General features: G+C 44.7%; 1 protein-coding gene and 1 long non-coding RNA gene across 6 annotated transcripts in view; one reads left to right on the top strand and one right to left on the bottom strand.

The window, feature by feature from the left end:
• Positions 1 to 1,740: 1,740 nt before the first annotated feature.
• Positions 1,741 to 22,505, top strand: part of LOC142009134 (uncharacterized) — an 85,446-nt gene continuing 64,681 nt past the window's right edge. For all 3 annotated transcript variants that reach the window (XR_012644356.1, XR_012644355.1, XR_012644354.1), the window contains exon 1: positions 1,741 to 2,294. This is a non-coding gene — a long non-coding RNA (uncharacterized LOC142009134). The remainder of the gene's footprint in view (positions 2,295 to 22,505) is intronic.
• Positions 4,058 to 22,088, bottom strand: KLHL38 (kelch like family member 38). 3 transcript variants are annotated; one of them, XM_074986694.1, is made up of 4 exons: positions 21,537 to 22,088; positions 19,534 to 21,174; positions 14,824 to 14,929; positions 4,058 to 10,697 (listed from the first exon to the last, which is right to left on the bottom strand). In XM_074986694.1, the coding sequence occupies exons 2-4, from the start codon at positions 20,881 to 20,883 to the stop codon at positions 10,411 to 10,413; spliced, it is 1,743 nt and encodes a 580-aa protein (XP_074842795.1). In that variant the 5' UTR covers positions 20,884 to 21,174; positions 21,537 to 22,088; the 3' UTR covers positions 4,058 to 10,410. The 3 variants fall into 3 exon arrangements, with proteins under 3 accessions (XP_074842795.1, XP_074842797.1, XP_074842798.1); XM_074986696.1 differs by having other exon boundaries at positions 19,534 to 21,130; XM_074986697.1 differs by having other exon boundaries at positions 19,534 to 20,600; positions 21,537 to 22,087.

The raw sequence follows: 22,505 nt of genomic DNA, 5'->3' as shown, positions 1-22,505 counted from the left end.
TTGTAAATAAGTACTTTTTAAGTGAGGTGTAACTTGGTGGTATGCAAAGCAAATCTGACTCCTGAAAAGGGTACAGTAACTTGGAAAGGCTGAATGGCACTTGTTTCAAGACCTCAGATTATCTTAGGACCATTTTCCTCAACCAGTGGTATGCATACCCGTAGGGGTATGCGAGAGAAGTCTGGGAGTACTTATAATATTTTTTTAAAAGGGTACTTTATACAAAAAAAGGTTGAGAAACACTGGTTTTAGAATTCATGGGTTCCTAACCATCTTTCCACTAATCATGTGGCATAATGCCTGTTAGAATGACACATCATTGTTGTCTTTTAATTAGCTTTAACACTACCAAAAGGAAATGCACAGAGTGGACTTTCATCCAGTCTGGATTGCTATGACATTTCATGTTTGAGTACTAGAAAGTCAAAGATTCCCAAAGGCATTCCCCCTTTTTCTTTCTGCAAAGGTGCTGTAAGCAGAATCACCACTTATTTCCCTGAACACCGCCATATTTCATCTGAGAACCTTAAGCATATATAGGGACTAGAAAAATGCTATTCATTTAATTTATTCCAAATTTTAATATATAAAAAGGTACTCATTGTAGGTGCTGCAAATGGCCTCAACTCAGAACATGGTGGGTCCAAAATCTCTTGAGCCCCGCTTTTTTTTTCTTTCAAGGGATATTATTTTCTATCAAGTGCTACAGAATTTTAGGACAATCCCATTGGTTTAATCTATTTTCAGGGCGTGATCTAAAGCCAACTGAAGCCAATATGTGTCTGAATAGAAAGACTCCCATTGAGTAGTAGGTGCTGAACCAGGGTTTACAATCTGCCGTAGAATAGGGGTCTCAAGCTCACAGCTTGGGAGCCATCCCCAGTCAGAGCTGTGTTGTAATCTGGCCTAGGAGTACTGCTCTGCTTCCCTGTGGCTCCCACTTGGGAAATGGAGTGCCATGCGGGAAGGGGGTACAGTGGCAGGAAGGGGCAGAGAGTGGGGACCAACGTGTGTGAAACAGCAGTAGCCCACCCCAGGACACTTCATAGTGCTATGTGGTGCATGCAGAATGGATTCACTATGCTCCATGTGGCATCTCCATGTCCTTCACACTTTCGCACACATACATCTCTGCACAGAGGCCCTATGTCATCAGAGGAGTGCACCGGACTTCCCCTACGAAGCAGCTGCAGGTCAGTGGTTACTTAAGCCACTGATCATCTGGGCTTTTTCCTGGCTCTTGTTTACTCAGCTCTTCTCTCCATAAAGGCAGAATTTTCTTGACAAGGATCACATTCCATGGTGCTTACACTGCCTCATGACTGAGAGGCCTATCAGAGGAACACATAAACAGAGCAGCGTGTCAGCCTGCGGTACTCTTTAATGTTGTTTTTGGGGAAATATATATGTCATAACAACACAAAGCAGATATAGTTCCCCAGCTCTTATTCTGGCCTGTGCCTGGGTCTATTTAATTCAATGGGACATTGTCTGTGTGAGTTCATGGTTATGCAGATCTCCCCAGACCCACCTTCCTTATCCCTTAGTTTTCTACTTCTTTCTTATGAACATAAGAATGGCCATATTGGGTCACAGTAATGGTCCGTTCAATCAAGTATCTTGTCCCTGACAGTGGTCAATGCCAGGTGCTTCAGAGGGAACAAACAGAACAGGTGATCACCCATGTCTCCATCCCCTGTCACCTTGTGGTAACCATTTAATTTCGGTTACAAGCCTGCTGGGCCAGGGACTTTGTATCCACAGCCCTGTGTGTATCAGTAGTGATGAGTCAACCGTACGGCTTATTGAGGTTAATGCTGAAGCCTCTGTGTGAGGCACTACAGAAACCCAGCACTTAACCCTCATCTTCTGGCTATATCTCACCCTAGAGTCATATATCAACTCCGTGGTATGTTCTGCTCCTCATGACTGAGTGTGCTCTCCCCTTAGCACTCCCAGCTCCATTTTCTGTAACAGGGAAAGCAAGGAGCTATTTCTGCTGACTCACCAGAGTAGGAGACTCCGACCAGCTCCAACCAGGCAGCTGAATTAAAAGGATTTGAGGGGCTGATGGTCCAGCTGCGGCACGGTTTCCCAAACTGGGGGGTGTGCCACCCCGGGGGGGCGGGAAGAAATTCTGGGGAGACACGAAGCAACCCAGCTCCCCCCATCAGTCTCCCCTGAAGAAAGATCCGGCCTTTACTTCTGGCTCTCAGCCCCTGCCATTTTTCACGGGTGACCTGGCGCAGCTGCTATAAGACCCACATGGAGCTAGCTGCATTCTGCAAAGATGAGTGAGTGTGGGTTGGGTGGGGGAGGAGCAGGAGTATGGGATGAGATGAGAGGCTGGGGTTGCCTGATTCAGGCGAGGGGGTGGGGTAAAAGCAGGGTGCTGTTGGTGCCTGGCTTTGTGGAGGGGGAAGGGCTCAGGTGGGCAGCCGACTTGTGGGAGTCTCGGTGCTTGGGCAGCTGGCCCTGGCATCACAGGGTTCAGGCAGCTTGGGCTGGTGGCTGACCCCAGAACTGTGGGGCTTGGGCAGCTCAGGCTGGTGGGTGGAAGGCTGGCCCCAGCAGCGCAGGGCTCAGGTGGCTTGGGATGGCAGGCAGGTGGTTGGGCCCAGCAACGTGGGGCTTGAGCAGCTTGGGATGGCAGACAGGTGGCTGGCCCTGACAGTGTGGGGCTTGGTGGGTGGGTGGCTCAAGCAGCTCTGGTGGGCGGCTGGTAGGCAGGCAGCTGGTGCTAGCAGGGCAGGGCTCAGGCAGCTGGTGAGCAGGTGACTGGCCCTGGTGGCATGGGGCTCGGGTGGATGGCTCTGGCAGCGCAGGTCTCAGGCAGGCAGTCAGCTGTTGCGGTCAGCTCTGGTGGCCTGCAAGGGGCCAAGAAAAACTATTTGTGCTTGTTTTTAATTTTAAATAATATTTTATATCAAGTTTTTGTGTTTATTTTAAATAATGAATTGAATTTTTTGTTAAAAGAGGGGTTGGATGATGGCAAAGAAGAGGTGGGGGCATGAGGGTTACTCAAAAATCAAAAGGGGAGTGTGATGCCGAAAAGTTTGGGAACCACTGAGCTACAGCCTTATACTTTGTGTAGTCACTGACACCTGTGTCACCTGTTTGTCAGCGGCTGGAAATGACTGACAGGAGAGGGATCACTTGATGATTACCTGTTCTGTTCACACCCTCTGGGGCATCTGGCATTGGCCACTGTCAGAAGACAAGATACTGGGCTAGACAGACCTTTTGTCTGACCCAGTATAGCAGTTCCTGTGTTCTTATGCCATGGGCTGGCAGAGTTAAACTCCATTACCAGTGTAAGTGGGCACCTCTCATTGGCAGCAGGAAGAAGTGTTCTTTCAAAGATGGGGATTACTTTCAAAGAGCCATGTCTACAGTGCTTTTCTTCCTTTGAAAGAAGCTCTTTTGAAAGAATACGCAAATGAGGTGCCAGATAGGTAAATCTGTGCCTCATTTGCATTTTCAATTTCCTTCATTTGCATGCTTTCAAAAGAAGAATACCAGTGTTGATGTAGCTGAATACTTCCACTGATTTCAGAGCCTAATGGAAATGATTTCCAGCTTCTGCTGAGTTGCTCTGGATTTGAACGGGTGATCACCTGGTTAAAAGGCTCAGTAGCCCATTGCTAATCCCTTGCAACATCTGGGGCTTGCTCTTTTAAGAAATTATTCTAGCAATGGTAAGAGAGGAGCCTGAATAATAAAGATCCATGTAAAGGAAAGTGACAAGTGACAGCTGAAGCATGTGTGAGTTGGAATGAGTGATACAGCAGTTGTGTTCTCTGCTCTTATTTTGCTTCAGTTTTGGAAGCTTCAGTAAACAAATAGGTTGGTTCTACTCTGAGTTACTTTGGTGTAAATCCTGAATCTTTCTGGTGCCTTCAGCAGATTTATAGAGCATTACACAGCATCTGAGGCAATATTTCTCATTATATATTGTATTTAATTGGTACCTTTGATTTGATAGTGAAAAATAGCTGATGAATAAATGACAATCATTCCACTAACTAGGCTGGATCAAATCCTCAGCTGACACACTTGGTATAGCTCATTGGAAGTCAATGAAATGATGCTGAATTATACCAGCTGAGGCTAGAGCTGTGTCAGTTTTGCTTAGGAGCTCTGAAGTTCCTGATGCACAGGAAGGTCTGTTTTGCTTCTTCTGTTAATGATTCTAGGAAGGTGATAAGGAATAGAGTCTTTAATAAGCTAGACTGGGGTCTGCAACATTCTAATAAAAAAGCAGCCTTTAAAGAAAGGATTCACCTTCTAGTGAACTCATTGCGGTTTGAAAAAAAGTGGATGGCAAAAAGATTAACTTGGAGTTTATGCATTGATAGTTTTCCTGATTTGTCAGGTGTGTTTAATCAGAAAGCATCAGGAAATGCATTATTATTATAAACACATTACTACACAAGAAAAACACAGCCCTTGGAACTGAGTATATTGTTTGACGAATAGCAATAATAAAAAAATAGAAGCTTAACCTACCAAGACCTTTGTTAAGATCAAAGTAAAATCTCTTAATAACACAAACTGTCCATGCAGCAACACATAGATTTAAATTAGCAGTGAGTAAAACAGAAGGAAGCTTAAAAGCAAACTTTATCTTCTTTCTCATTCCAGAGAGAGACAAAGTTTTTGGTGGTGGGGGGGCTTGTCAGAAATTTTTCCTTTACCATAAAATGACTCACACGCTAAACATTGCTGTTATAAACAGCAGGATTAGAGATTACCCAATCTAAGTACAGTTAAATCTATGCATTTTAACCATAAGTAAATTTTCATTACATTTTCTGTAAGTATAGTATAGTGGGAGCAAATACAAATAAATACAGCAAATACAGTATACATTTGCAGTATATAGTTCTACTGTTGGTAAATAAAGTACTCTGCATATACTGTATTTTTGTTTGTTTCTTAATATCTAGTCAGTTGGGGCCTTATCCAAAGGTGATTGTTAAACTCTCTAGAGAGACTTTTATTGATTTCAGTGGGTCAGGCCCCTGGTACAAAGGGAGGAAGATTGTCATCTGATTAAAAAGGACTAGGAGAGCTGAGTTCAGTTGCTGGATCTGTCATAGATTCACTGGGCAAGTTATGGAGGCCTAAATTGGTAAGAATGGCTGTTTATGCTAAGTGCTCACATATTTGGTGCTCAACTTGGGACACCTGAAAATGAAGTATAGGAAATGCTGTGCATGCACATCTCTTAACACGCTTCAGTTGGAGCAGCAGAAAATGAAACTCAGAATTAATAGATGCTTTTGAAAAGGTAGGTCTGCTAAATCTCAGATTCTGCAGTTATTAAGCAGTGATAGTATGAAGTACTTCCAGAGCGTGCTGTGTGGCTTCACTCGGATTTGTAAAGCACCTTGAAAACCTCAGGAGGAGGTGAGTATTAGTGTGAGTGTACCAAGACTACAGTGATTTTTTTTTAAATTTGTACTCTTTGGGTTGAAATCTCTCATGCTGGATCATCACTCGTTTGCTGGGCTATGCAGTGAGATAGAGGAGTGACTCAAACCCAAGCTAGAGGGAGGGCAGGACCCAATGCAACAGAGACTCAGTTATTGAAACGTTACACACCTGTTTTTGCATTTACTTAAGGCCCAGTGCTGCATTCCTCTTGTGATGAGCAGTAGATTTAGAGTGTGTGTGCAGAAGGAATACTGGGGCAGACCTGCAGTCAGCAAGGGCTAGAGGGTCACAGTTCTCGCTTGGTAGTGGAGGGGAGAAAGAAGGATCATTGTGTATCCTGGAGAAAGCAGGCCCTGAAGATCACTGAGTGCTTCACTGCATTTGCTGGCTAAGTCTGCTGTGGTCTGCTCCTGCCCTTGGCATATGGGTCAGGTACAGCAGAGCCTTATGGATTAAGAGATCACTGACAGCTACTTTATGTAGCTTTGAAAAATCCTCATGCTTCAATGCATAAACCAATTATTTGGCCATTAGAGGATTATTCCTCAATTGTTCACTACAGGGATTCTTTTGCCTTCTGGAGTATCAGGTGCTGGCCATTGTAGGAGACTGGAATACCCAACTAGATGGATCTCTGATCTGGTTTGGTTTGGCCCCTACTTTGCACAGGGGGTATGGAGTGGTATAAGACAGTAGAGAGAAAGATTGCCAGATTTCTACTGCATAAGTAGCCCCAAATCACTTAAAGGCTAATACAATGTGATGGGGTGCAGTCACAGAAGACACCTGGGAATTGTTCCACAGTGCACTGATCATGGCACTGATGCCTGCCTTTTGGCTCTCTAGGGCTCCTCACCATTCTGTACAGCCGAGACATACCCTCTGGTCTCCCCAGACAAGACAGAGGCAGAGTTACTACCCCCCCGCACAACCATGCAGACACTGAATCACTTCAGCTCTGGTAGGACACAGTTTTAGGGCACAGCACCCAAAAAAAAAAAAACAATCTCCAAAGGGATTAAAACCCCAAATTAATGTCTTTCTCTGTGTAAATGTTGATACAGTGAAAGCTCATCAGGTTGGGCCCCTTTCCCAATGAAAGAGAGATGTACAGTGGTTGCGTCCCCCAGATAACAATTTTTTGCTCTGGGCCTGGTAGGAAACAAAATTGTTTGTTTTTTTTTAAAGTAAAAACAGTAGTATATAAGTGGATACAAGTGAAAATTGACTGATCAAACAATGATTAAATTTAAAATGAAAAGAAAACTTATAGCTAGCTCTAACTTCACTAAGAAACTTGTCACAAATACACTTTTTTTTACCCTAAGCATCTGTTCTTACCTCAGGTAAAAACTTCAAGTCAAAGATGATCTTTTACTCTGACTTGGGTCTCTAGCCCTTCAAAGTTCTTTGTTCCCTCTTAAAGTGTGCCAGTCAGTTTCAAAAGCCACCTGAAGATAAAGAGCTGATAGCTTCTCATTGCTTAAACAGAATCTCCCCCATGATGGGAATTTATTGCTTTACATCCCTCTCATCCCCTGAAGAAACACTGGATTCAGAATGGCTTTCAGTACCAGGTAGTATGGTCACATGTCTCTTAGCACCACCCAACTTCTAGACTGATAGGACAAACAAGGCTGTTTTCAAGTCAACGAGTTGATCACCCAATCATTTGGGTTCTGGAACACCAGTATTGGCTCTCATTAGTACATTTAAAATTATAAACACACTTACACTTCCTAATTAGAACTTCACATACAAGAATGATACATGCCCCACAGTAGGATACACAGCTGATGTAGACTGTAACGTTAAAATTGATAGGTTACATGGCGTATTTTGTCTGAAGCATCTTGGAATGATACATATTTATATTCATAAGCTAATTTTCATAAAGTGTGGGAGCTGAACTGTCACACCCAATATATTTATTGAAAGTACTTTTTTATTAGCACATTGATCTGTATGTCTAATAGCAAACAAAACCTTTTGTTGGATGCTGAGTTCAGATTTGATATTTTTAAAGCCATAGGCCCCAGCAGGGGTGTGTCCACATCAGCAAAAAACTATGAGATGGCAACTGAATTCAAAATGAATGCTGGTAGGGGCTGGAGGGGTGTGTGTGCAATGGGAGGGGCATTTGGGGGTGCTGGAGGGATATATGTGTATTGGGAGTACTGGGGGGTGCATGTATACTTAGGGGCAGATTGGAAGGGTGTGTGCACTGGGAGGGGTATTTGGGGGAGTGCTAGAAGATACCTGTAGTCCCACACTCAAGGGTGGGGGCAGTGTCAAGGGTCAGGGCAGGTGGTGCAGGGCCAGGAGGCGGTGCCTGTCTGGTTAGTCAGAACCTCTCTGTGCATCTCTCTCCTTTCCCAGGGCAGGGAGCCAGGGCCTGGACTTGTCACCCCTCCTGACCAGGCTCTGAGTCCCGGCAGTGGGGCAGACATTCTGGCTGAAAGATGCTTTGCAGCTCTGGTTACATATCAGGCCAGGCCAGGGCAGATGGGGGTCCACCAGCTACAGATGCAGATGAGGGACAATTCAGGTTGTTGAGAGAGCTCTACAACATGAAGGCAGAGCCAGGTTTGCCTCTGCCCTGGCTGGGACATGTTAGGATGAGTTCCAAGGGTTACTTGTGTTGTGAATGCCAGTTGTGGTATTTTTGAGCACTTGTGGGTTATGGTATTTTGAGAAATTCCACAGCCTGTGACTGCTCAAAAATACCTCAGCTGGCATTCACAAGTAGTCCAATTCCATGGGAAAACCGTAGACTTGGCAAGCTCTTGGTGGAAAGTTTTGGAGCTGATGGGTGGAGTCTGTGTTCTTGCTCATTTCCCCTTTTGCGGATGTATTGAGATTCTCAGAAGGAAAGAGCTGACAAAAGCCATGTGTAGCAAAATCACATGACAATTTGCTTTATGGGGAGCAATTTTCTGCTGCAGCATTCAAACAAGACACTTGAATTGTAATTTTCTCTTCTGATTCCACAACTTTCCCTTAGCTAGCCCATTGATTCCTCATACTTGCCTTTGTTATGGTGAGAACAGCATTGTATTGTGGATACCTTTTCCCTCAATGCTAATCACCATCTGCCATCATGAAAACCCCCTTATTGTCTCAACAGTCTGTGGTGATTGATCAAGAGCCCAGGGCATTTTCACTAGCAGATGGTAATTCTGCCCCTTCAAAATGTAAACTTGGTGGCAGATCCCCACAAGATGTCTTCAGAACTTGAACCATTTAACCAAACGATGGAGTGATAGTTTGTTCTGTTTGAAGAATTTTCTTTCCTGATACTGGTTTTCTGTCCTCTTGTTTCCGAGCAGGGTTGTTTTGTACTGATTTTGGTTTTGCAAGGGGAGGACAGTAGTGGTTTACTCCTTGCTCTCTGTGAATATATCTTCTCTTCTGCATTTACCATCCTGCCTGTTTCCCTCTTGTTTTTCCAGCTTTACAGGTGTTCCTATGGTTTAGCAGCTTTCAAGCCAAATTCTATGTCTGACTTAATTGTAATCTCTGGTGTAGAGAAAGGACTGGAAGCATGGTCTTCTCTTCAAAAAGAAGAAATAAGTAGATGATTTTGGGGCTTCCTGTGCCCATCTCTTCATTTCCTTCCTCCCTTCTGAAAAAGACCTTGACTCACTTTCCTCCAGTCACCAGGACGGTTGTCAGCTATGGAAATTCAAATGTCCATCTCACCAACATTTAAGAGATTTTCAGAGACAAGGATTGGGGTTTCATTCCTCTCTAGTCATTGTAGTCATTTCTCCTCTACCTCCCTGTATAATTAGTTCATTTTTCAAAGGCCTCCTTTTTACACTAACAGATGTCAGAAAGCGTTTTCTGAATTACTGGATTAGTATTGTAGCAAATCCATGGCTATGGAGGACCACATGGATACTCAGAACTTCATGGTGAGCAGGGGTGTGGTGGGATATAACTCAAATCCTCCTATTCCTAAGGTCCATGCCACCTGAACTAAAGAAGAAATTCTGTTAGTATCTGGGCTCTGACACACAATTGAGGAGTTCTGTTTCTGCCAAGTAAAGGGTAGTGGTATGAACACATGGGCAACTATGGTGTGACATGTTTCTCCTGAGACTTCAGAATTTCTTTTGGTCTTCCAAAACACTTTGTACTCTGTGAAATCTTTAGTCGCTTGTCCAGTTTTTACTTCAATTGCTTGCATAAAATCTGAGTAAGGACCTCAGGATGGGGCTGATGGGTAATAAAGATGTATTCTGGTATTTTACTACAAATGACAGCCCATTTTGCTGCAGTTCATACATATAGACGTGAGCATTCACGAACTTTAGCCCACAGCACCCTGGAGATGACTGCCTCTTTGTTTGCTTTGCTGACAGAAGATTGGGGCACACCATACCCAGCGATCTGAGATGTCCTGACCCCTATGCCCAATACACAGTTGCATAGGCAAATGAAAATTTGGGACACCACTGGGTCCTAAGGCGCACACATCCGCCTCATGCTGTCCCTGTTCTGTGGCTCTGCTTCTTCCTGAGAGGATCTAGTTAACTTAAAGGAGAAGAAGTCTGTCAGAGCTATTAGCAAAACACTGAACCTGTGGAAGAGCCACTCAAGTGGCAATGAAGCCATTTAACAGGCATTTACTGACTTATGCATCTGATGAAGTGGGTCTTTGCCCACGAAAGCTCATGCTCCAAAATATCTATTAGTCTATAAGGTGCCACAGGACGACTTGTTGTTGTTGAAGATACAGACTAACACGGCTACCCCTCTGATACTGTCTACAGGATCCTCATTAAAAATTTGCTTTAAAATATTTCATTAGTGTCTTGCAGTAGACTATAAAAACACATCTCTAAAAAATTGTCCATCCCCTTGCCCCGAGCTGACATTGGGTGTAGGGGCACCAGTTTCATAGTACTGCCTAGGGCTCTCAAAGCTTAAGGATGGCCCTGGGGCCAGTAGTAACACAAGATTCCTTTACAGGAGGTTGGAATACGGGACACACTGAAGAGCAAGGCATCCATGGTCAAAGAGTTTGTGTGGGAGTTTCCCCTTTGACGTCCAGGTGTCAGTCTCAGGATCATAGCAGTCCAGCGAATCAGAGTCTTGGATTGTATTGTCTGTAGTGAGGCAGCGCCCTCCAGTCACATACAGCTTGTTTTTGATCACTGCAGCCCCGTGATGCATCCGTCTGTCCTTCATGTCAGCACACTTAACAAACGTGTTGGCTTTCATATCGTAGGCGATTATTCTCCGGGTGTATCCTGGAGACAAAAGAGGGAATGGGAACGATGAACAGTAGTTGAAGTCCAAATCCTACAGCAGGGATAACGACACATTTCCTGAGAGTTTTCACAACCCCTATCAGTCTTCTAATGACATGTTTTGTTAATTTTGCAGGATTCTGGGCTACACTAAGGTACCTGGAAGTGGTAAGATGTCACAGCTATGCAAGCTCTCCTTTAACCATAGTATGAGCTCTTGTGAATGCTGAAAAGTCTTCGCCCCCCCCCTTCCCAGTCCATACAGACGGAATGTAGGATTAGCTGTACCAGATCAGACTGTAGCTTCTATCAATCACAGTTTGTGCTTCCAGTTTTCTGCCTGTGTTTTTCAAATCCCTGCATATTTCTGCTTGCTGAATATATGAACTTTGGCTCCAGTGCTGCTCTCAGAAATATGCACATAACCCCCATTGGCATCAGTGGCAGAACAAGGCCATGTATCCCCACTCTGAGAGCCATACTTTGCACTGTATCAAATATTAATTTCAGCACAGGCACTGGATATGAGAGCATCACGGTTCCTGACCTGTTTTGGTTCGGTGGTGGTGCAGCTGTGTGCTACAGTAAAGCCTCGAGTTACGCGGGGTTGTGTTTCTGCAGCCCCTGTGCAACTCAAATTTTGTGTAAGTTGCAGGGGGGGAGCTGGGAACCAGGCTGTTGCTTGGTTTCCCGCTCCCTGCCACTTGTGGGACCCAGGAAACTGACCCCTATTGGGCTGGTCAGTTTCCTGGTTGCTTCTCCCTGCCTTCCCCCAGCTGTGTGGCTGTCAGGCTGACAGCCATGTGGCTGGGGGAAGGCAGGGATTAGGGGCTGTTAGCCTGCCTCAGAGCAGCTTGGAGTTGTGCTTAACTCACGTTAAAACGAGTTACACACAACTTGAAGCCGTGTATTTCGAGGGTTTACTGTACTCCTTAGGGAGAAGGGACAAGTTAGCTCCATAATGTTTTACGAAAACAAACTTATTTTGCCACACTTGCTCCTGCCAATAGCAGCTCTACATGGATTTCAGTAGGTCATATTGTGAAACAGGGTGCTATTCACGTCTACAGTAAAGGTTTGTCTACATGGAGACAGCAAAGAAAATGAGTTTGGTTTAACTAAATGTGTGAATTTAAAATGGTTTAGTTACATGGCATTAAAATCCTGCCTGAACATCCTCATTCAGAATTAAAGTGACCTCAATGTGCCTTAGTTTACAGGGAACTATGCTACACTGACTTGAGGCCACTTTAATGCTAAATGAGGATGTTCAGAATATCCAGTTCCTGTGCTGGTTCCCTCCTGATTCTAGAAGAGAATTACTCTGCATTAGCCCTTTACCAGACATAGATTACTTCAACCACAGGCTGTTGGCCTCCCATCTGGGAGAGCCCACAAGCCAGCTTTGACCAGTGGTATAGTAGTTTATATATGGGAACTACTATATATCCCCTGTCACCCCAGCTGGACTGCAAAGGTAAATAAAGGAAAGTGCCTCAGCAAGTTGGTTGCCTCCAAATATACTAGAGATGTAAATAATCCACTGAAAGTAAGGCTATGACTGTAGTAGAGCATAAAGTTGATTTTAAGAGTGTTGGGCTGATTTTATAATGTACCTGTCCTCACTACAAATATCATTAGGTTGATTTTACGGAGTACTAAGATTGATTTTTCTACTCTAGCTTTTTCACAAGGAGTAATGGCAAATTTGAATTTACAAGGTTGACTTAATGCTAGTGTAGATACAGCATTATTTGATTTTATCGGCCTCCAGAAGTATCCCACAATGCCCCCAATGTGTCTGTTCTGTCCATCGCTTTCACCTCCGCTGCTCTCCAGGGGAGCAGGAAGTAGGAAACAGGAATCAGAGCAGGGTCTCTGTCTGTCCCCCACACCATGCGGCTGCCAGGCTGTCCTGCTTGAGTCCCCCCACCACATGGCTGCCGCGCTCTCAGCTTGCCCCCCATACCATGTGGCTACTGGGCTTTCTGGCTGCCCCCCACACCATGCAGCTGCCCTCCCACATGCTCTCTGGCTGCCCACTGCACAGCTGCTGGGTCAAAATTAAATGAATCAAAATAACACTATCAAAATGAAGCATTTCAACAATAACTAAATCAACTTTTCAATAGCTCCAAACTGAAACTTTTCAAATTTTTACTTCTGCATTTTCAGTTCTCAGGATTGGCCCGCTAGCCTTGTAATGGCATGTGCCAGGGGCAGGCTACAGAAAAGTGGCATGAAAATGCATTTGGCAGTTTGTTTTCAATGGGAGCAGGGTGTGAGGGCAATGAACTCTGAGGTGACGACATCAGACACCCGCAACCACTTATGGTGCATTTTTTCCCCATAATATACTGGCACAGAAACCCAGAATGCAATGGTGGATGCAGGAATGTAGGACAGGTACCCATAATGCACTGCTGACACAGTTGAACTTAGCAAAGGTAATGGGGACACACTATGTGGACTTTCTAAATGTGTGGACGCTCACCAGCGACTTTATAAAAATCTAGTGGTATAAAGTCAACTTTAATAAATTTGTTTTTATTTCTTTGGCTACATCTACACTAGGATGTATATTCAATTTTATTAAATTTGATTTTGTAATGCTGGGTTTTATAAATTCAATTTCGAGTATCCTCATCTCCCCACAAAGTCAAGTCACTGCTGCCACACTGAATTGCCAAACATCGACTGTGGCAGCAGTGTATTTTGGGAGCCTGTCCCACAGTTCCCTCAGCCCATAGCATTCTGGACTTTTCACTGGTGCAATATGGGGAAAAAAATGCCTTGCAAGTGGTGCCAACACTGAGAAAAGAATCTTCACCTCTTCTGCTATATCTTGAGCAGGTAAGAAGCCACCACCTCATGCTGGATATGATCGCTGTGCTGATAATAAAGAAATTAATTCAAAATGGGCCCAGGTGCCTGCTTCAGTTTCCTGGTGCTGAATTCAAATTTGCAGACTTCCTGTTACCTACTTCTTGCACACCTGGAGAGCAGCGGAGATGGAAGGGGTCAGAGCCAACAACCGTGGGGCATTCTGTAATACATATGGGACACCTCTGGAGGCGAATAAAGTTAATGTGAATAATTGCTGTTTCCACACTAGCATTAATCCGACCTTTTAAACCGTAACTTGGCACTAGGCGGACTCACTTTGTGGGTGTAATAATATTGACCTTAGCACTCCCTAAAATCGACCTAATGGCATTCATAGTGAAGGCAGTGACATTGTAAAATCAAGCTGTCTTAAAATCATCTTTATTATGTAGTATAGACATAGCCCAACAAAACTTCTTTGACAGCATGCAGCCACACAAAGAAGTGGATCGCTGCATCAATCTGCTCTGTTGACAGAGAGTGGCTGGGTTACCCGGCCCTCTCTCAACACAACACCCAACAGGAAGGACAGTAGACAGGGCTGCTTGTGACCTGGAAGCCTTGTAAGTCAACAGACTGTCCTCCGCCCCGCCACACACAGCATGTCCACACAGCTATTTTGTCAACAAATGCTGTTAAGAAAGGTGTTCTGTCTCATGGGGGAGAGGCAGAAGGCTGTTGACAAAAGTGCCAAGTTTTGTCAACATACTGTTGACAAAACACATTTTGTGTGTGGATGCTCTGTGAGTGTGGTTGACAAAACCTCAGTTTTGTCAGCAAAACTCTCTGGCATCGACTTAGGTATAGCCTAAGTATCTCAGATTCCATGGAAGTTAGTCTTACACAGCTGACACAAATGACCTAAAAAAGCAAGCAATCCTCTATTACCTTAAGGACTAAGAATATTATTTATTAGATAATATGTTTTTGTGGGAAAGATCCACTTCTTCAGATTCGGGAGCAGAATTGAGAGGAAAATCTGAGAGAACTGAGGAATCAGCTAAACCCCCTCCTTACATTTTAACTTTTATATTTAGCTGATTCCTCAGTTTTCTCTCAGTTTTTCTCTCACTTCTGCTCCAGAATCTGAAGAAGTGGGTCTTTCCCACAAATGGTTATTATCTAATAAATGATATTGTTAGTCTTTAAGATGCTACAGGGCTGCTTGCTTTGTCTTGCAAAGATACAGACTAACATGGCTACCCCTCAGAGACTATGAATGACCTAGTATAACTCTTACCTCCAACAATGATAATCCGGTCTCCAATCACCACTGCTGGTGCACAAACATTCTTCACCATTCTAGTCTCCATTCTAAACCACATGTTCCTGGATATGTGGTAAACCTGGCAAGTGCATAAAAATACCCATGCTGTAAAGGATGCAGCATTTCAGCAGGCAGCCACACCTGCAGAAATGGCTGCTTTCTTGCTTGTTGGTTCGTTAACATGAACAAAAAACTATGTATTACACTGGACAGCTAAAAAATGAAGAAAATTTCCCCATAAATTATTTGCTAATTTGTCTCCTTTGAAAAAAATTGAGTCCTAATTTTACACAGATTTGATTACAACCATCCAGTTAACCCAACCTTTGTCTTCACACTGCTGAGTAGTGTGGTTTGGGCTTTCAGAGAGAATTGGTAATGAAACTGTGAACTGTTGGGAGCAGAGGCAGATTTAGACCTGTCAGAAGTCTGCTGTGCATTTTAAGAGGCTGTTCTGATAACGTGTAACAGCATAACTAGTCTAAGTAAAAAACTGCAAAGTAATTATGTTTCTGAAAACAAGGAAAACTAAAGTAATTAAAAAACTAGAACAAACTGTAACAGAGAGGAAGTGGTGCTAGTCTACACACTATCAAAACAAAAAGCAGTCAAGTAGCACTTTAAAGACTAGCAAAATCGATTAGGTGAGCTTTCGTGGGACAGACCCACTTCTTCAGACCAAGAAGTGGGTCTGTCCCATGAAAGCTCACCTAATAAACGATTTTGCTAGTCTTTAAAAGTGCTACTTGACTGCTTTTTGTTTTGATAGAACAAACTGGTTTGAACTAACATTAAAACTGTACTGGTGAGGGAGGAGAATTAACATGAAAATAAGAAACATACATATGTTTAAGCAAATATAACAAAAAGGTATGAATAAATTTATTTAACAAAGGGAAGTCGACATTTTATCGCCCAGTGTTGGAGGTGACTGTGATGAGCTCATTCTGATAAGTTTCCCACTTTTGAATAATTGATCTTTATTCACTGCGTTTTGCCTTAAGTACTCATTAGACCCATCCGCTCAGTAAGTGAACGTTCATCTAACACTGGCCTGTCAACTGTATCACCAGTTCAAATGTGGCTTTTGTTGTTAGTGACTAAGAGCCATTACCAGACACTGGCTGTTCAAGCCTATGTTTGGCATGTCAACGATGTCAACCACATCTTCTAAGTGAATGTCTCAGGAATATTTACCCTCCTTCACCTCCCCACCTAATTTCCACTGATACAGGTTCTGCGTCTCAAAACTGGGAGTCTGTGGTCCAGCAACATCTATGGTGCGGCAGAACCATGGATGCTACTGGACCAGAGAGCTCCAGGCCATGATGCTGTTAGGAGGGGAGCCTGGCTGGGGCTGGAGCTAGTCCCATCAGGGCTTGAGCTGGTGTCCCTGGAGATGGAACCCAGGGCTGGGACTGTGCTGGCAGCCCAGATGGGGATGAAACTCGTGCTCCTGGGGCCCAGGCTGGGGCTGTGCTGTTAACCTGTCCATGGCTGGAGCCAGCACCGCTTGAGCCTGGGCCAGGACCATGTCAGCAGTCCCGCTGTCTTATGCAGGCCTGGTGGCTGGGGCCACAGTCAGCAACCCAGTCACATCTGGGATCAGGGCCAGCACAGGCCAGATTAGAGGTAAGGGAGCTGCAGGGGCTTGAAGTGTGTGTGTCGGGGGACAGAGGCAGGGGGGCAGCATGGCATGGGGATGGCAGCAGGGAAGGGCAGCTGGCTGGTGGGGGGGAGTGGGAGACCTCCCTTCATTCAGCAAATTTGGGAGTGGTCGGGTCCTGAGTAGGCCAGACAAGGGAGGTGCAACCTGTACTTGACTTGTATTCCTGTGGCAAGCACAGAGTTGATAATGTGATTCTACCATCTTGATCAACAGTTATTGAACCAGTTATCTCCCTAGTTACAGACCCAGGATCGGTAGGTGAGAGCTGTAACAGCCTCTGTGCCTGACCCACAGAGCAGTGGGGCTGGAACAATTTTTCTAGCAGGGGTGCTGAGAACCACTGAAGCAAACTCTAAACCCTGTATATACTGGAAGCCACTTCAAGCCCAGGGATTCTGCAGCACCCCCTGTACACCTAGTTCCAGCACCTATACCACAGAGGATCTGAGAGGGACGCATAGCATGATGCAGATGATACCAAGCTGGGAGGGGTTGCAACTGCTTTGGAGGATAGGGTCATAATTCAAAATGATCTGGATAAATTGGAGAAATGGTCTGAGGTAAACAAGATGAAGTTTAATAAGGACAAATGCAAAGTGCTCCACTTGGGAAGGAACAATCAATGTCACACATACGGAATGGGGAGAGACTGTCTGGGAATGACTACAGCAGAAAGGGATCTAGGGGTTATCGTGGACCACAAGCTAAATATGAGTCAACAGTGTGATGCTGTTGCAAAAAAAACAAACATGATTCTGGGATGCATTAACAGGTGTGTTGTGAACAAGACACGAGAAGTCATTCTTCCCCTCTACTCCGTGCTGGTTAGGCCTCAGCTGGAGTATTGTGTCCAGTTCTGGGCACTGCAGTTCAAGAAAGATGTGGAGAAATTGGAGAGGGTCCAGAAAAGAGCAACAAGAATGATTAAAGGTCTAGAGAATGTGACCTATGAAGAAAGGCTGAAAGAATTGGGCTTGTTTAGTTTGGAAAAGAGAAGATTGCAGAGTGACATGATAGTGGTTTTCAGGTATCTAAAAGGGTGTCATGAGGAAGAGGGAGAAAACTTGTTTTTTTTTGGCTGCTGAGGATAGAACAAGAGGCAATGGACTTAAACTGCAGCAAGGGAGGTTTAGGTTGGACATTAGGAAAAAGTTCCTAACTGTTAGGGCGGTCAAACAGTGGAATAAATTGCCAAGGGAGGTTGTGGAATCTCCATCGCTGGAGATATTTAAGAACAGGTTAGATAGATGTCTATCAGGGATGGTTTAGACGGTACTTGGTCCTGCCATTGGGGCAGGGGGCTGGACTCGATGGCCTCTCGAGGTCCCGTCCATTCCTAGTATTCTATGATTCTATGATAGCATGGATTAGATGCTTCCTGTGACTAACGGAATCTTGCCCTGAGCATCTGAGATCCATGAGAGGTTAAATCTCGGGCAAACCCCAACTAGGCAACCTCTGTCATCTTGGCTGTTACTATGAGTTGAACCAGGGGTCTGCAGAGTTAGCAGTGTTAAGTCTCTAGAGCTTGAGCTAAACAACTAAGCTGTCTCTTAGAGCTGTAACAGACTCTCATGCTCTCTGGACTAGGCACATCAGGGGGCACAGAAACTCTACTGACCAGTTGGTTACACTTGCCTGGAAAGCAATGTATTAATGCCAGACTAACACATTGAAAACAAAAGTATTTCATGTATTTTGGCCTTCTGTTAAGAGTTTTACAGCTGGCAGAGAGGTGGTGAGCCAGTGTTGAGTTACCAACTGGAAACCTACAGACCATCCACAGGGATCACTGAGGGTGCATGGGGCATTGGGAACCACTGGCTTGTGTGAGATGAAATGGCCGTTCCAGTCCTGGTCCTAGTGACTAGGAATCCATATCACAGCAACCGCCCTTACAACAGGTGTCTTTGCTGATACTGTCCGCTGAGAGACAAAGGACTGAGACGCTGACTCAAGCAAGAACTTAACCAGCCACCAATATTGAGCACTGACTTCAATGGGAATACTGACCTATAAAGTTAGCCATGTGGTTAAGTTCCTGGAGCCAGAGCCCAAGCGGGCATCAGTTTGGAAGACTTTCCATGTGATACCTTTCATGAGCACCAAAATCACGTAGACGCTACCCTGAGATATTTTACTCAGTTTTATTCAATCAGGCAAATCTCATTGACATCTATGGGAGTCTGCCTGAGAAAGGATTGAGTAAAACCTCAGAAGGGCCTCAGGGTTTGGACGTTAACTATAATAAAGGCTACTTGTGGAAATATAAAAACATTTAAACATGATTTCCTACATCTGTGGAGTCCAGTACGCTCCCTTTTCATCACATGTGGCAAACGGGGCAGTGGATTGTGGTGAATGCGGCTCAGACGAGCCGCACACATGGGGCGCCCCTTTGGCCACTCCATGCACACGCCCCACACCATGGCAGCTTGTGGCAGCAGCAGCTCCTCCGGCCCTGACAGTTCTTGTAGTGCAGCGGCTGGGGCAGTTTTGGGGGGTGTGGCAGTTCAGCCAGCTCATGCCGCATGGCAACTCAAGGGGCTCTGGCAGCTCATGCTATGCAGTTGCTTAAGTAACCCAGGTGGGGGGCTCATGCCATGCAGTGGCTCAGGTGACTTGGGACGTGGGTGGCATGGCAGCTCGGGGGGTGGCTCACGGTGCACGGAGGCTCAGGGGACTTGGGGGACAGCTCACACCACGCAGTGGCTCAGGGCAGCTTGCACCTTGCTACTCAAGCAACTAATCTTGGAAGGGGTTTGCCCTGGCTGGGGGCGTGGGAGGGGGGTTGTGCTGATTTGGTAAATTACTTTTGGACATTGCCATCCTACATAGTGGATTTCCCTGGGTGAGCTTTTCCAGCTTAGCATGTGTATAATTGCCTTCTACTGCATGAGACTCAATGCAGATTCAATTCTTTATGGGGCTTTCATTTCACCCACTGGGCTTGGTTATCAATTACTGAACACCCTGGAGGAAATGCACATAATATGAGCAGGACTGACAGTTACCTGTATTAGACGGACAGGGTTTTGCATAATGTCTTCCCCTCCAAAGAGATAAATTCTTTGGTCACTTGCTGCAACAGCGGGGTGAAGGACAGCAACGGGCATGTTGGCCATATTCTCCCAGATGTTATAAATACTGTCATACCTCTCCATGGAATTCAGTATTTCCTGGTTCTCTCCAATTCCACCGATTGAGAAAATGTAGTTCTTATAGGCAATGCTCCTATGGGAATAACGTGGAACCAGCATGGGTTCAACTAACCTCCACTGATTTAGCTTGAGGGAGAAAATATAAACATTATCACTGACTGGACTTTTCCCGTTGCTAACGGGCATTCCTCCTAGCACATAGATATTGCTGTGCAAGCTCACTGCAGAGGCTTTGTAAAGACGCACTGGATGCTTGGCGAGACTCAGCCATTGGTTGTTTTTCTCGTCATACAGCAGGACATCCCTGGTTGTCATCTGGTTGTCTTTCCTGCCACCAATGATTATGAGGAACTCTTGGTACGAATATCTGCGGGGAATGTGCCACATCGGTTTGATGTCAGGAGCACTGGTGCTATATAACGAGAACATCTGTCTCCTGGCTGATTCCAGGATGCTTCTACAAGCGGGTGAAGACTGAATGAGGGAGTCATTGGCGATGAAGTGGAAAAGGAAGGTTGGGTGGACGTACTGGAGCCAGACCTTCTTGAACAAATCTTGGATGTAGACCTGTCGTGCCTGGAGGTCATGCCGGATCCAGACCATCAGTGTCTCAAACACTTGTTCCTCCTCAGCACAGAGCTCATCATCCCCAAGGTAATCAATCAGCTCCAGTGCACAAAGCTCCTTCAAGTCTTCAGAAGAGGCTACTTCCGGGAAGCATTTCAGAGCCATCTCCTTGGCTTTCTTATTGAGATTCTGGCAGTTCAAGATTTCAGAGAGCCTTATCATGCTCAGGCAATTATCAGGAGTCAGCTGGTTCTGGAGGTAGGAGGAGCAGGCCTGAAACAATTTAATGTACTGTAACATAGAAGTGGCCTCCATTAGGTACAAGACGTTCTCGGGTGATATAAGAATCTCTCCTGTGTAAACATAAAGGACAATCTGATACAAAATATTGGAATCAATGCCTTTCAAGTTGACTTTCTCCTGGCAACGCTCTTTAAAGTTGTTACAGAACATTGCCTTGAAGTAAGGACTGCTTGCAGCCAGCACATTCCTGTGGCAAGGGATTTCAAACTCACTAGCGCAGAGAGTAACATCAGTCAACATTCCTTTTTGCCTTAAAACGTTGAGCTGCTTCAGCAGTTCAGAGGAGAAGTCCTGGTCTTTGAAGAGAAAGTCCTTTGCAGATTCTTCCTCCATAGTGATATGTGTGAGAGAGGAATATTGGGTTTGGCAGGAAAAACAGATTCTTAGCAGCTTTTATTTAAATGCCCAGCTTCAAAGTGGTCAAGGAACAGAACTTTGATGGTTACGCTAAATATTCTATTTCTGTTTGTGCACAGAAATGGGAAACTAGTTGAGCGGACTAGAAAAGGCGTACACAAACCAAGAGGTCACTCAGCATGTTTGTTTTTTGAAGGTATCAGATGTGACGTCTTTTATTAGCCTGACACAAAGCATAAGCACTAAAATTATCTTGCTGACTTCGATCTAAAGCAAAAAGCCCAAAGCAAATTGTATGTTTATTTTAAACACATCTAATAATTGTACTTAGCTTGTTCTTTGCTAGTTTAAAAGTAATCACAATTTAGTAATGTATGCCTCTTTCCCTTAAAGTTAGTCATTCCCGAAGAATGTAAATTTGGCAGAGCTAAACTCTGCAACAGGGCAAGCTAAACCCTAGAAACTGGGAATCTGCATTAAAATGGCTATTTATTAACTCAGCTTAGCTGTTGTTTTCCCTGTTAATTAGACATACAACTAAACAATTTACTAGACAGAACAATAAGATGGCTATCTATCTTCATGACTCTGCTCAATCTGCAGTGAAATCACAGGGTAGAAATGTTTACCTTACGTTGTCCTTCACTGCATTCACTCACTTTGGGTCGTTTATTCTCTGTTGAAATTTTCCATAGCTAGTATATGAGTAAATGCTATATACCCTCAAGACGTTTCTTTCTGTTGGTAAGTGATTCATAGAGGGCCTTGTCTGCATTTGTTTATTCTGAAGGCACTTTCCCTGCTTTCAGGAGCTTTGTGAAAGAACCACCAGGCAACGAGGCGTTGTATACATTCCAGGGCTAAGAATAGTCACATATGGACTGCTCACTGTTATCACATGTGACTTTCCTCTTGCCTTTTGCAAGGAGCTGAAGATTACTGAGCATGCCCAAGGGGTGTTTTTCTGGCAAGTGTATACAGATAATAAATAGACTCTGAAACCAGGGTACACTTATAAAAGTCCTGGCTGTCTGTTTGGAAACGGACAGAAGGCCCTGTCCTGAAGTGCCTGGGAATTCTAGAAGCCTGTAAACAGTCTGAAAAGCCTACCACTGGGTATGCACTGTCCTGTAGTCAAATCTTGAGAGAAGGAAACACGGGGGTATCAAGAATTTCTGAGGGGACAGTATTTCCATTGTAAGGAAAATGGGAAAGACCCTCTGCTGAGATTTAGGATGGAAGGCAGGAGAAGCAGGTTGCCCTGGTGATTTTTCCCTAAGGCTATGTCTACTTTAAAGGGTTATGTTGACAAAACTGGCATTTTGTTGACAGAACCCAGGGAGAATCCAGATTCCCGAGGCGTTCTGTTGACCATAAATCCACAGAATTCAGCACTTTTGTTGGCAGTCTTATCCTGCTCCCTATAAGGCATAACATCTCTGTCCCCACGAGGTTTAATGTCTCTGTCTAGATATTCCTGGGGGGCCCTCTCTCAACAGACAGGGCTTCCAGGACACAGGGCAGCCCTGTCTGCAGTGCTTCCGGTAGGCCGTCTTGTCAACAATGCAGCCAAGCAGTCCGGCTGCTCTCTGTTGACA

This window comes from Carettochelys insculpta, chromosome 2 (assembly GCF_033958435.1).
Source record: "Carettochelys insculpta isolate YL-2023 chromosome 2, ASM3395843v1, whole genome shotgun sequence".
NCBI classification, from domain to species: domain Eukaryota; kingdom Metazoa; phylum Chordata; order Testudines; family Carettochelyidae; genus Carettochelys; species Carettochelys insculpta.
This window is presented reverse-complemented; position numbering and strand designations above follow the sequence as displayed.

Bases quoted from the DNA above. Each gene is read 5' to 3' on its own strand.
- KLHL38 (XM_074986694.1), bottom strand. From the start codon at position 20,883: ATGGAGGAAGAATCTGCAAAGGACTTTCTCTTCAAAGACCAGGACTTC. The intron at 14,930-19,533 runs GTAACTGTCAGT...TGCACTTGCCAG, and splicing joins ACCCTGTCCGTCTAATACAG to GTTTACCACATATCCAGGAA. The intron at 10,698-14,823 runs GTAAGAGTTATA...TTTTGTCTCCAG, and splicing joins CCGGATTATCATTGTTGGAG to GATACACCCGGAGAATAATC.